We start from the raw sequence: 14,092 nt of genomic DNA, 5'->3' as shown, positions 1-14,092 counted from the left end.
ATTTCGACAGGTGAATTTACCCTCATGTAATTGTTAATCATTCACATTACATTTACTTAGCAGATAAAGTTATCCAAAACAACTGACAATTTTTTAATGTTATCCGGTTATATCCCAATGTAGATTTACTGAGGCAATTCCTTACAGTCATTTAGCAGAGCAGCTTACACAGGTTACTGTTTTTACATGTTAGCCATTTACACAGCTGAATATTTACTGAGGTAATTCTGGGTTAAGTACCTTGCTCAAGGGTACGACAGCAGTGCCCAAGCAGGGAATTGAACTGGCAACCTTTCAATTACAAGTCCTGCTCCTTACCACTATGCTACACTGGCGGAATTCAAATTAACTGCCATGTGCAGGGGTATAACAGCAGTGTCCCGCTTGGAAAATGAGCTCTCAACCTTCTGGTTATGAGCCCTCCTCCTTCCTCACCACTACAGCAGGTGGCTGCTGCTTTGCGTAACTGTACCTGGGGGGGGGGGGGCGTTACCTGGACGTAGTCAAATATGCACGGGAGCCCTGAAATGCCATCCAGCTGGAAGGATATGAAGGTGATGTTTATCACGGCGTTGGGCGGGACGGTGATGGTCCACAGGCAGGTGGTGTTTGGCTCGTATTTCCCATCCTGGTTTATGTCCGGAGAGACGAAGGCGCCAGTGGGGTTAGTCAGGTTACCCCCACAACCCTGCTGGGGCTCTGGAGGGAAGGAGAGAGGGAGAGGGAGAGAGAGAGGAGGATGAAGGAGAGAGGGAGAGAGAGGGACAGAGAGGAGGGTGATGGAGAGAGGGAGAGAGAGAGGGAGGGAGAGAGAGGAGGGTGAAGGAGAGAGCGAAAGAGGGAGAGGGAGAGAGAGGAGGGTGAAGAGAGAGGGAAAGAGAGAGAGAGAAAGAGGGGATAGGAGAAACAGAGAGAGAGAGGGAGGGAAGAAAATAGGTAAAGAAAGAGTGAAGGACATGGGGATGGGGAAAGACAAAATGACAAAAGGCAAAGAGATGGGAAGGAAGGAGAGAAATTGGGAGGGATAGGGAGTGACAGTTAAACTGATAGTTTATCAGAACTGTATATCCCTGCTTCAAAGGTGGCCATGTATATCAGCGCATTTCTGTCACACCACTCTCTTTAATAAATTATCCGAAAATAAACGTCTTGTGTTACACGGATTACAAACTCCTAAAGGTGAATACTAGAAGTCAGTTTATATCTATAAAATAAATCATTAGGCTTAACAGATACCACGGTCCATGTTTGTCTCCACAAACACCTGAAAAAGATATGGCTGTCATCAGCTGTTGCTAAATCAGAAATTGTATATAATACATGGAATACATTTTGAAGAATGTTTTTACCAACTGTAGACATTATATTTTACATTAGCGTTATTATCGTGGATCTTTTGGTTATGAGCTTGCTAGCGCACTATTTGCAATGCAAGTGCACGTACAGCCCCAAAGGGTCTGTGCTCAGCCCTGCAGCTGACACACTGAAAGAGGCTGGAAAAAGGAGGGAAAACCAACAGGAGAGGGCGTCTTACTGTCTGCCGTCCAGTAGGTGGCGCTGAAGACAGCGATGGAGAGGTACTCGGTCAGGAAGCTCACGAAAGCTGGGTCTGCGAAGAAGCGCACGATCAGGAGGTTTCCGGAGGAGACAAAGGGAGCGGGTACAGCCCTGCCGCAGTATGTGTGCTCCGCTGAGGAGCTGGCACTGTCTCCATTAAAGATCTGAAAGACAAGAGACAGCGTTATCAGATAAATGCTGCATCACCTCTGCACCACACTGACAGTGAGAGAGAGAAAGAGAGGGAGAGAGGGGGGGAGAGAGGGAGAGAGAGAGAGAGAGAGAGAGAGAGAGAGAGAAGGAGAGAGAGGGATAGATACAGACAGAGAAAGAGGTTAAGAGAGAGAGAGACAGAGAAAGAGAGAGAGGGAGAGAGGGGGGGGGGGGATAGAGGGAAAGAAAGAGATGGAGAGAGGGAGAGAGAGAGGGGGGAGGGAAAGAGGGAGAGAGAGCTGGGCAGTAGCATGATTTGCTCTCTGGTGTCACACCTGTGTAAAGGCACACACATCTACTTTAACCGTATAAAAGGGCCAAGTTACTCACATTTACCGATCTTGATCAACACGTACTAATTTGCAAAACACAGGTTTGTTGAGAACAGTTTTGATATAAACACACAAATGAATTTTGGTGTGCAAACACGCTTGCAGGTATAAATGAAGATTATTATATGAACATATATATGTTCATGTGGGCGAAACTGTAATGTAAAAGAATACTGTCTTTTGACAGAGCACCACACACACTGCCTCCCTGATAAGAACACAGTCTAACCCTATCCCTTTCCCTAACCCTGTCCTAAACCCTAACCATAACCCCATCCCTATCCTTAACCCCATCCCCATCCCATGGAAGGATGTTGCTATAGACTGAATATGATTAAACTGGTGATTCAGACAGGATACATCAGTGGTGGGAATGATTACTGTGCTGTTATGAATTGCAACACCGAACAGTGCATTTGGAGAAGCAAAAGATAAGTAAGAAACTGACAACCGAAAACACGTAGCTAGCAGCACTGCAGCTTTAGGTAAGTTTACCTTTATTTGGTCACACCTGCAATCATACATAATTGTACCTGCAGGTGACCTTACCTGATGTATTCATTTTTCCGGGTGAATTTACCTTGAGGTCCCTCGTATCATGTAAGGTGAGTTTACCTTGACATAGTAGTGTCGGCAGATGCCTCCTGACAAGCCGTTGAGGCGGAAGGAGGTGAAGTTGAGGATTATGACTTTGTGGGCTGGCGCGGTGATGGTCCAGGAGCAGTTAACGGGTACGTTACGCTCGGCTCCTTCAGGGGACCCGAAGGTTCCAGTGTGGTGGCTCAGGTGACCCCCACAAGTCAGCTGTGGCCCTAGGGGTGAAGGACAGAGAAGAAGGGAAAGAAAGGGAAAGGGAAATAAATTTGGGAGGAGAAGAGAAGACAGAAAAAAGAGGAGGAGGCACGGAAAGAAGGAGAGAGTGGGAGAAATATGGAAGGATAGAGAGACAGCTTGTGAAAAAAAAAAACTGACTGGGTAAAAACAAAGAAGAGAGACAATCTTTGATCATTAAAATCTGAAATATCCAAAAGCGGCCATGTTTCCATGTTGCACGATTTGTTTCCCTGTTTGATCAATCGGATGCCAACTAACACAACTGCCCAGATGTCAGTGCTCCCGCCCCCTAGCTGTGGTGTTTTTGTTCTTCCCTGTCCATGTGCTTTTTGTTTTCCTTGTGTTCTAGCCCTGCCCCGCTCCCCGCCCGGTCTCCACCCGCCTGATTGCCTCATCACCCTCACCTGCCTGCCTGCACACCTGCTTCCCATCCCCTCGTCAGCCCTGCCCTATAACTGCTCTGAGTGTCCCTGTCCTGCATGGCTCGGTGTTCAACCCTGCCTGTTCCGGTTTTCCTGTACCTGGATTTACCCTCGGACTGCCTCTCTGGTTTTGACCCTGCTTGTTAACCGTTTACGATCTTGCTTGCGATTTCATTAAATCTGCCTGGAAACCGACGCTCCTGTGGTCTGCGACTGAGTCCTTGCCTGAGCCCTGACACCCAGGTAACATCACACAAACACTCTATAGGTATTATTCCAGGAGAATGCTACCTGCTGTTTCCTTTATCCTGTCACACAAAGTGGCCCTTTGGAGTATGACTTCAACATGTGAAGACAACATGGTCTTTAAAAATTATGGTGGTCTTTCAAAGTCAAAAGCACCTCTCCCTTTGCTGGGAAGGCTAAAGGCAGGTTTTGCTTTCGGTGAGAACTTGTCTCTAGACAGTGTCTCTAAATCTACCAGTCTGATGGCTTCTCTTCCTTTCTCCCAGCACTGTGAAATCCACAGTGGCATTTCTGTTGCCAGAATATTTTCCCCATACTTTCCCATTATGCCTTTTTGTTCTTTTCGAAGAGGCAAAATGTATTCTGAAAATTTGTATCAGAAAAAGTTACAAAACAGCGCAAAGGATTCCAGGCTATCAGAAATCCTGTGCTGTGTGGCCTGACCTCCCCGCTCACCTGTACAGGTGATGACTCCCAGCCTCCCCTCCCCACTCACTTTTACAGAAGGTGACTCCCAGCTTCCATTCGGGCCCTGAGCTGGGAATGAATCCCTCCTTACACTCGCAGGTGAAGCTGCCAGCGGTGTTGCTGCAGACTGCGTTTGGGCCGCAGATCATAGGGTTCTCCCTGCATTCATCCACATCTACACAAAGCAGCAAGGAGAAGCAGACAAGGTCCGCATCACAATCACCTCAGGAGGATGGGTCAATACTTTATGGGAATAAAGTTGCCGAGGAAAGTTGCTCCCTTACCTGAGCAGATAACACTGGCGTCTTCACGATGACTACAGTTGTGTTTTCCAAACCCATTGTGAGAGCACTGTGTGAGAGAGCAGTTGCTGCTTGAACACTGAACCTCATCCATCCAGATGCTCCCGTTCCCCTCTCCAAAGTAGGCACTACCTGGAGCAGCCAGAGCACTCCCACAGCCCAGCTGCCTGCAGACCACTGCAGCATCATCCATATCCCAGCCATGATCACACACTGTTCCCCACTGGCCATCGAGGTAGACCTCCACTCTCCCAGAGCAGAGACCACTCCCATTAACCAGTCTGATCTGCAGACCACCTAACAGTGACAGAGGGACAGAGACTGATAAAGACTAAGACCTTCTACAAATTCAAATGAGAACATATCATGCAAAGACAATAGAGCTGTACTGTTTATTGTTAGTAAACATGACCCACTTTTAAAGGGTGCATGGTCTGACCAAGTGCCTTTTAGAAGGACAGAATTCTTTTTGCTATCATTGTGCACTTGAGGACATGGTTTTCTCTCAGTTACGTGTCTGTTGTTGCAGCTGTGTTAATAAAACCCACTTGTACGGACACAGTCCACCGCTCTCCTTAATTACTAATTACAGCAAAGATGCTATAAAATAATAGCTTTGAGATCTGGCCAGCTTCAAGACATCACTCATCAGACAAGACATCACTCATCAGACAAGAGAGGCTAATGAATTAACTGACAAATGCAGGACTCTTGCAAGTAAAACACAGCTAAAATAATCACCTGCGTTAAACCAACTGTGTCCTTCAAACAAGTAAAAATAATGCCACCAGCGACTTGGCCAAAGCATTGCATTATGGGAACTGAAGAACAAGAGGAAATGGCTGCTTACCGGAGCAGACAACACCTGCATCTTCATGATGGCCACAGTTATGGACTCCAAACCCATTGTGTGTGCACATTCTCAGAGTACACTCGCTGCTTGAACACTGAACATTATCCATCCAGATGCTCCCGTTCCCCTGTCCAAAGTAGGCACTACCTGGAGCAGCCAGAGCACTCCCACAGCCCAGCTGCCTGCAGACCACTGCAGCATCATCCATATCCCAGTAATCATCACACACTGTTCCCCACTGGCCATTGAGGTAGACCTCCACTCTCCCAGAACAGGAATTATTCCCATTGACCAGTCTGATCCGGAGACCCTCTAGCAGTAGCAGAGGAAAATAGACTGATGAAGGCTAAGACGTTCCACGGGTTGAATCAGAACATCAAGAGGGCTGAATTTTTCTTAACTATCAGTAAACACATTCCACTGCCAAAGGGCACTCTGGTGGCCTCCTTTCCACATTCAGCTGTAATTTGTTCATATCCAAGAATCATTATAAATATCATTTTACATTATGTTATTGTCATTTAGCAGATGCTCTTAAGAATAAGAATAAGAATAAGAAATACTTTATTAATCCCGAAGGAAATTTGAGGGTCACAACTGCACCGTCCGGCACACATCAAAACAACAAAGAATAAATTGAATAAAATAAATAAGAGGTATAAAATACAACAAATAGAAAGAAGTTGTTGTATTTTATACCTCTTATTTAATTTTAGCCTTACATAGGCTGCAGTTTTAACTTGTTATCCATTTATACAGCTGGATATTAACTGGCACAATTCTCAGTTAGGCACTTTGCCGAAGGGTACAGCAGTAGTGCCCTGCTCGAGAAACTACATTAGTCAGTATAATTGAACATGCATCAGAAAGCTCACGCTGTTGAAAGGATGAAAGTTGTGAGAGACTGTTGATCTTAAAGGACAGGCGTTCACCATCGAGCGTCTCTCAGTCTGTGTGTGAGTGTGACTGTTTACGATCACACTCACTGCTGTGAGTGCTCGTGTATGTGGAGAACACGTGTAAGCAGCCTTCAGGAACAAATGTATGTTTGCAGTGGTATTTAGCAGAACAATTAACGGCTGGGTGTTCAGTAGTGTGTAGTTCTGCTAATAACAGACTCACCAGTGTGCTCTGCCCACTTGCACAGCACCAGAGCGCCCCCTGCAGGTGAGAGAATGGTTTCAGCAAGTTTCTGAGCATTAACCCCTCGTTTTCCTTGTCAATATCATCAGGCTGGAAAATATGCCATCCGCCACGTACGCCATCTCGCCAGTGATGTGGCCAAAAATACACAGACTTGTGCATTTACATACACACACAAATCTTCAAGTACAGGCCATAGTCTTTTATACTTTATTAAACTAATTTTCCACCAAAAATATATGAAGCACAGTCAAAATATGATATTGTGATTTTAAAAATGAAAAATTGAACTAATTTTCCACCAAAAATACATGAAGCACAGTCAAAATATGATACTGTGATTTAAAAAAGGACAAATGCAATCAATTTTATTCTTTTTAATCCCAAATTGAAGTAACAAAGAACACCATCACGTAAATCATCACCTATTGTAGTCTGCAGACGGTGTAAATGTGTCCTGGCAGTAACATATGAGCGTCGCTGCAACGGTTTCTCAGACCCTCCTGCCTATTTGCATTCGCACTGTTCATCTACATCAGACATGCGTCTGTAAGCAAATCATTTTGCAGCGTAGCTATCTGAGAGGACTCGTGTTTGTAAACATGCGTGCTTCACAGGTCGCCTGTTTGTGCAGTGTTCTGATGATTTCCATTTCCTTGAACAACATGTTCTTCAAATCCTCGCTAACTGTGGCAATGAGAATAGTTTAGAGATTAGTAATGAGCTCAGCTGACACATATACACACACACGACAATTTTAGTTGCAATATTAAAATCATACTGACCGCAATATGCGGAAATCCTTTACCTGATGTGGTTGAATTGCATGCAAAGTTACGTTTCACGCCATTAATTTCCAAAAGATTATGGTTTGCGAGGCGCCGTAGTTTTCTAGTTTTCCATATGTAGATAATTAAATAAATAATAACTCCGGGTTACTCACCTCCCTATGTACATCGTAAGTTGTATTGCCAAGTAGCAATGTGTGTACTAGTTGCCATAGTACTGTGGTCGTGTATGAATGTGGCATATATCCGAGATATTCCGTTTTTCAGCTCAATTAGGTCTACTGTGTTCTCTTTCTTTGTAAGCCGCGGAGGATAAATGCATTCACTAAATGACAAAAAATTATCTTAATTTAGTTAACACCATTAATACGCGAAAGATTCACCGTCTGAGATCCCGCAGTATTTGTGGAGAAACAGCATTTACAGAACTGGGGCGATTGGATGTACCTAGACTTTCTTACCAGCAGTTTTACTGTGGAAGTCTTTAACAACAGCATATCATGGCTACCATTTATATTAGTGATAAGGCTTGTCTTCTCAACCATGCGACATTTAACATTTCAAACGTCAGACACACCAACTTAAATTACAGTTACAGGGGTATCCAGTTGTCCATTCACCGTCAATATGATTATTTTAATTTGTTGCTTTTGAAATAATATATTTATATTACACACACATAACACATTAATCCAAAACAAAAAGTTTTGATTTGTGAGATGCTTTGTTTTAACCTGTTTGCATCGAGCTATTTGTCTGTAATCACTTTATGGTGTTAGTGCACTTCACCACGGAAAATTTTAACTGGACCATGACATTATCCCCAAAACTGTTCACAGTACACTGAGAGGACAGACTAATGTAGAACTGAATCAATGATAGGCAATCACTTGTGTGTCCAAAAACGCACATAACAGTAATCAAATAACGAATAACGCGCATAAACATTAATCAAAAATCAAAGGTGTATTGAAATGAGAAGTGTTAAATACTCACAGAAAATTGTGGCAAAAAGGTTGATTTTCATGACTGACTGTTGGACAGTTCCTGCGTGTCAGTCACAGAGGGACCTCTCACTCTTCTTCAGTAGGAGAGCGCTGCAGGGTGACAGAAACAGACTTGCTCATACAGTATGTTATTGTTTCAGTGCGTTATAAATACATGAAAGCTCTGTGACGCTGGATGTAGACAGTTCCACTGTACGCTCCTGTCGCTCAAGGAGAGAGGGAGAGAGAGAGAGAGAGAATGGTTACTTATTTAAGCAGCCTACTCATTGTATATCTACCTATTATGACTGAACTTGGACTTCTGACTCCTTATACCGGAATTTGAAAGCTAATTTTATTTTTGTCTGCAAAGAATAGAATATTGTTTAGAAAATAAATTCTAAGGAAAGTGCTGAATTTCGTGTATGCAAGCATGCAAACTTCGCGAATTCGATGTCCTAGCTAAATTCCCAGTCATGCTCTTTCGGACTTGCCTTCCAACAATCCCGTAATTAAACTGTCGTAATAACATATCTGTTGATTATTATTATTATTATTATTATTATTATTATTATTTATTATTGTTGTTGTTGTTGTTGTTGTTGTTGTTGTTGTTGTACATGATCAAATACTGGCGTTGAAATTGTCAAGTAAACAAAACGGAGGATGTTCCAAAATCAACATTTTCAACGTTCTGCTTTCCCTTACTGTTCATGGAGTAACTAGCCCAATCGGTGATTTCAGAAATATTCGCAATGAATAATGTATTAATACTTCTGTGGTCATTCCAGCAGATACGCTGGCCGCTCGCTGCTGTCTTTACCACCGGAGAAGGAAACACAGTCGAGTCCTGCACTCCTGACTCTCCTCACGCATTGACGCAACTTGCCTTTTGTCAAAAGATAAACACATAGAAATCGAAAAAATAAAGAATTGAAAGGATGATCGATAAATCGAGAATAAATAAACTCAGCATATTTAACGTGTTGATTTGGTGTAATGGTTTTGTTGTAATGGTCTAAACGTAAAGGTTTGGTTGCAATGGCTTAACGCACTCGCTAGCTTTACCTGCTAGTTTGTACCTCGCCTGACCAACCTTTGGAACTTTGTCATGCAGCGCTTCTAATATTGTGACTCTGTATGGTTTTTCGCTTGTGTTGTGTTGTACCTCACTTGTAAGTCTCTCTGAATAAAAGCATCTGCCAAATGAATAAATATAAATGTAATGTAACTGTAATAACTGGAGTCAACAAGCCTGATCATCTCATGTAACATGACGAATAGGACACCTGAAAACACAAGCAGGGCCTTCTTATTCTTTCAGGACAAATCCTAAAAGGGTTACTTATGTTTGCACAGACGCACATCTTGTGATCGGTGCATCTACATTTTCATATAACTTTTCAGGGTGTTGGTCAGATGAGGGGCAACTGAGGTCAGCTGATTCTCGACACTTGTCCATTAACTGATCAACAAATGCTAAGTATATGGCCTGAGCTTCAAGAAGCTATTGAGTTGGAATACTATTGCATTTGCAATCAGAAATGGGGTCACCAGGAGACTATCTCATGATTTATGTGGTTAAAGTATTTTCTTCTTGATGCTGTGCAAAACTTGTGCATGCTAAGTACTTCTTTGCAATCTAACCTACTCCAAGTAGAACACAGGTTGTGTTATGGTAAGTGGAATCAGAGTGCAAAGTTTCAAGGCTCTGTGTCTTACAGTTGATTTGTTGGATTTTTATTCCAGGGGTTTGGGAGGAGACTTCCAATCCTAAATGAAGTATGTTATTTTATCAAGTTTCCTGAAGTCACATTAACTGACATTACTCATAAATCATGCGACATGCAGTCACCTACAAAACAAAGAGCTGAGTCTTTAAAAGTGCAGATTTCATTTATTGATTCAAGGAGGAAAAACAGGTGTGTCTGTCACACCTTGACTGGAACTCTCTGATATAACAGCAGCATGTGTATTTAAGTAGCCTGCCAATTACAACCAATACATGACAATAAATTTACAACCAATTTACACATTATGGAAACTATCTGTATATGTATATATAGCTTATAAAAAATGACAAAAAGCCAGTCGTAGTAATGATGAAAGTGGGAAGGGACCATGTGGCAAAGAAAGCGCTCCAGTGATCCATTACACTACATGCATTTAGCAGACACACTTATCCAACTTGCAGCACAAGAGAACAGAACTGAAGCCATTCAATTTAACAAGCAACAGTGTCAGACCAGGCTAACAACATCCTTGTGCTAATCTAAAACTAGACAGCCTAGAAACTAATGGAAGCCAAGTACACACACTACTATACATCACATAGTCACTAGATCACAGAAACCATAACACACTGCGATAAAATATTATTATATTATTATTATTATACACATAAAATAAACCAGAAGCAGTGCAAGCAGGCGCTGTTAAGGGGCGGGGACTAATGTGGAACCAAGACGCAGTCTGGAGAGGCGAGGGGCCGTCAGTCTGTGTTGGAAGATGGGCAGTGATTCTGCTGATCCTCTTATCTTGATCACTCACAGCAAATGTAGTAAAAACAGGGGTAAGAAAATAGCCGACGATGAAACAGCGATTCACGGGGGTCCCCCTGCCGTAGCAGAACGAGCTGCGGAGGAAGTACAGAATTATCAGTCCACGCAGAGGATATTTCCATATGCAAACACACTGTCACTGTTGTGCTTGTTACATTCTGAAACATTGTATGGAAATATCACAAGTTCTTAAATAAATGATTTGATTCACGTTTTACCCTTCTTTCCTTTATGACAGACAGTATCTCACACATGTATCAATTTGCTTTCATATTGCAGTTAGATTTGGTTCCTGTCACCTCCCCCTCATAGGTTATTTGACCATGTCCCAAAAATTCAGTGTGCATGTCATGACTATAGGTGTGGTGTTGGATTTGAGAGCATAGTTTTCACAAGAAAGTCTTCTAATCTAAGTTTTCAGAGCCGTTAAAGGGCAAACACTGGAGGAATCTTTCAGACTTTAATCTGTTACCCCATCAAAGACTTTACAGATGGTTCTGTCAGCTAAGGGCAACATCTTATCAGATTGAGTTCATCCCTTCCCTGTTCATAGAGATGCAATATCAAAGTTTTCCCTCAGACTTCCCTCAGACACTGCAATGTGTGTGTGTGTGTGTGTGTGTGTGTGTGTTGATGGCAGAGCAGTGATCTAGTGAAAGGAAGACACGGACAATAACAAGACCACTGAAGCAATCAGAACAGTCAGAGCCAACAGAGTTGCGGTTGTATCCAATCCTAGTTGTGGCTGCAGTTATATAATATAAGATGTCTTTTCCTAGGCCCCAAAACATTGTTGTTTAAATACTAAGGACCCTCAGGATAAACTAGAAGGAGGCCGGGTTCAACTGCAATGGTCTCCCTACACTGCACACTCTGCTGTTAGATGCCACATCCCGACCTGACAGAGAGGCTTCTGCGGGGGACTCTGTCCAGAGTCGCACCTTTATTCGGAGAGCCTGGAGAACACCACCACTCAAAGGCGTTCACAAACTCTTCGGGCTGTACCACACGCCTAAGCCTATCAGGTTTAGGGTCCAGGCTAAAGGTGCTGCACCACACCCAGACAGTCCTGAGGTCTAACAGCTGCGGAGGCACCAGACAAGAGGCAGATGCCATCAAGTCTAGAAACTGCCCAGGGATCAACTTCTTAGCAGAGATCAAACTTGTAAGCAGCCTGTATAAAAAGTTTGCTGCAATCACCCCTTTGAATTTAAAGCCATTTTGACATATTCTAACAAAATAAAGGAATGCTAACCTCATTGGTTACTCACCTGGGGCTAACCAAATAGCGTATCAGATTATTATCTTTTTTTTTTTATCTGGAGTCGGTCTTTAATCAAAACATCTGCTGGCTGAGACAAGGAGGGAAAGTTAGGGTGTCTTACTGCCAATCGCCCTGTAGGTGGCGACGAAGCCGCGCCTGGACACTATGTCGTCGGAGTAGAAGCGCACTGTCAGGAAGTTGGTGGTGGAGACTAAGGGGGGTGGGCCGACCCTTCCGCAGAACACACCCATCGCTGGGGAGCTGGTACTGCTGCCGTTAAAGAGCTGGAGGGGAGGAGCAAAGTGAGTCTTTTCTCACTCAGGTGAGTCTTTTCTTTGCAGGACGTTGACAAAGATCACTCTGCTGGAGGGGCAGGACAGGCACTTTGGGGTGCTTAGGGGTGCACTGCACCCCCAGACAGACCTCAGTGCACTCCCAGTCGTAACCTTATATCCCAATGTCCACATAGTATTTATGACTTTTTGTGGTCCCCCCCCCCAGGATTGCAATTGCACCCCCTTCTGCTGGTGCCACGCCTGTGCAGAGGGACAGAGATCTGTACAGGTAACCTTTTTAACCCCTACATCTCTGCGTCACATCTGTGTAAAAGACAGCAGATTTCCTGCTCGCATTTCACCAGACAGTTTTGCCAAAAACCTGCTTTCCTCTTCCAAGCTCAACCAAAAATCCAATGCATACAAATCCACAAAGATAAAAAGTATTGCAAAATATGCACTAAAAATGTATGCCTGTGTGTAATGAAAATGAATTAATGCAATAAAAAGTGTTCAAAAAAGAAAGCAGTCCAGAAACATAATAATCTGTAGGATGTTCCACCTGGGAAATTCTCCTTAGAAGTGCCAGAACCTTTTAAAACACTGCATGTCTCCTCACACTGTAATCAATGCCAAAGAAGGATTTACAAAATATTAAATACATGTGTGTGAATAAATGTGAAACTTGTGTTTTTTTATTAGAATCTTTATTTGTAAACGACATGACTTCACTTTGATAAATGCAGTTCATATTGAATAATGCCAGTTATAATAATTAGCTAGTTATAGTTAGTTAAAAGAAAAGCAAAATAAATTATAAAGTTCTTATATTTTGTCTGTTATATCATGATTTCTGTTCCTAGTTAATCAGGGGTCTCTGTGTATGTGTGAGTGTGTGTGTGTCCACTCTAAAGATGGCCTCTTATTCACCTCACACATTGTGTGGGAAAGGCATTGCCGTGTGGCTTGATATTCACTGAATCAATTCGGGTTAAAAAACAAGGGCAGAACAGCAAGGTCCCAAATGGGGAATGAAACATGTAGCCTTGGGGTTATTTACAAGTTAAGTTGCGGTAGGGATAGTGTTATACTCATACTCACTGGTCTGGGAGTGTTGTTAGGCTGGTCTGACGCTGTTGCTCATTTAACTTGAGTGGATACACTTATAGTACCAGTCAAAAGTTTGGACACACCTGGTTAAGATACTCGGAAACACGCATTCATAGACATTTTGATCCCAAGACTTATGCTTAAACGCTTGAACTTTGTTTCTTAGACAAATATAAACAGTAAAGTTGATGCCTCTATATGAATTTCTTTACAAAAAATTTTTAATTTTAAAAAATATTTTTTGGCTATTTTGAAGAATCAAAAATATAAGATAGTGCTGATTTATTTGTGACACTTTTTGGTCACTGCATAATTCCATTTCTGTTATTTCATAGTTTTTATTTCTTTACTATTATTCTAAAATGTGGAACATAAAAAAATAAGGAAAGAAAAGTGTGTCCAAACTTTTGACTGGTACTATATGTTCAATTGTGCTGGAAGTCGCTCCGGTCACCACATGGCTAGTTGTTTGCTATGACATCATCGTACCTGCAGGTGAGTTTACCTGGACGTAGTCGTATCTGCATTTCAGGCCTAAATTGCCCTCCAGTGAGAAGAGGAGGAAGGTGAAGATTATCACGTGGTCGGGGGGCGTGGCGATGGTCCACACGCAGTCCATGTTTGGCTTGTATCTACCACCCTGGATTGTACCCGGAGAGACGATGGTTTCGGTGAGTTTGGTGAGCCTCCCTCCGCAACCAATCCAGGGCCCTTGGGGAGGTGGGGGGGGATGGGGGT

The 14,092-nt window shown here is 43.0% G+C and overlaps 1 protein-coding gene across 1 annotated transcript; it reads right to left on the bottom strand.

Annotated features, from left to right (window-relative positions):
- Nucleotides 1-10,592: 10,592 nt before the first annotated feature.
- LOC118773223 (bone morphogenetic protein 1-like) lies at nucleotides 10,593-14,039 on the bottom strand. The gene is made up of 3 exons (XM_036522069.1): nucleotides 13,860-14,039; nucleotides 12,091-12,253; nucleotides 10,593-10,779 (listed from the first exon to the last, which is right to left on the bottom strand). Exons 1-3 carry the CDS (start codon nucleotides 13,971-13,973, stop codon nucleotides 10,748-10,750), a joined length of 309 nt encoding a protein of 102 aa, XP_036377962.1. The 5' UTR covers nucleotides 13,974-14,039; the 3' UTR covers nucleotides 10,593-10,747.
- Nucleotides 14,040-14,092: the final 53 nt, after the last annotated feature.

Source organism: Megalops cyprinoides, chromosome 1 (assembly GCF_013368585.1).
Source record: "Megalops cyprinoides isolate fMegCyp1 chromosome 1, fMegCyp1.pri, whole genome shotgun sequence".
NCBI lineage: Eukaryota > Metazoa > Chordata > Actinopteri > Elopiformes > Megalopidae > Megalops > Megalops cyprinoides.
The sequence above is the reverse complement of the archived record's forward strand: the minus strand, read 5'-3'. Positions and strand labels throughout refer to the sequence as shown.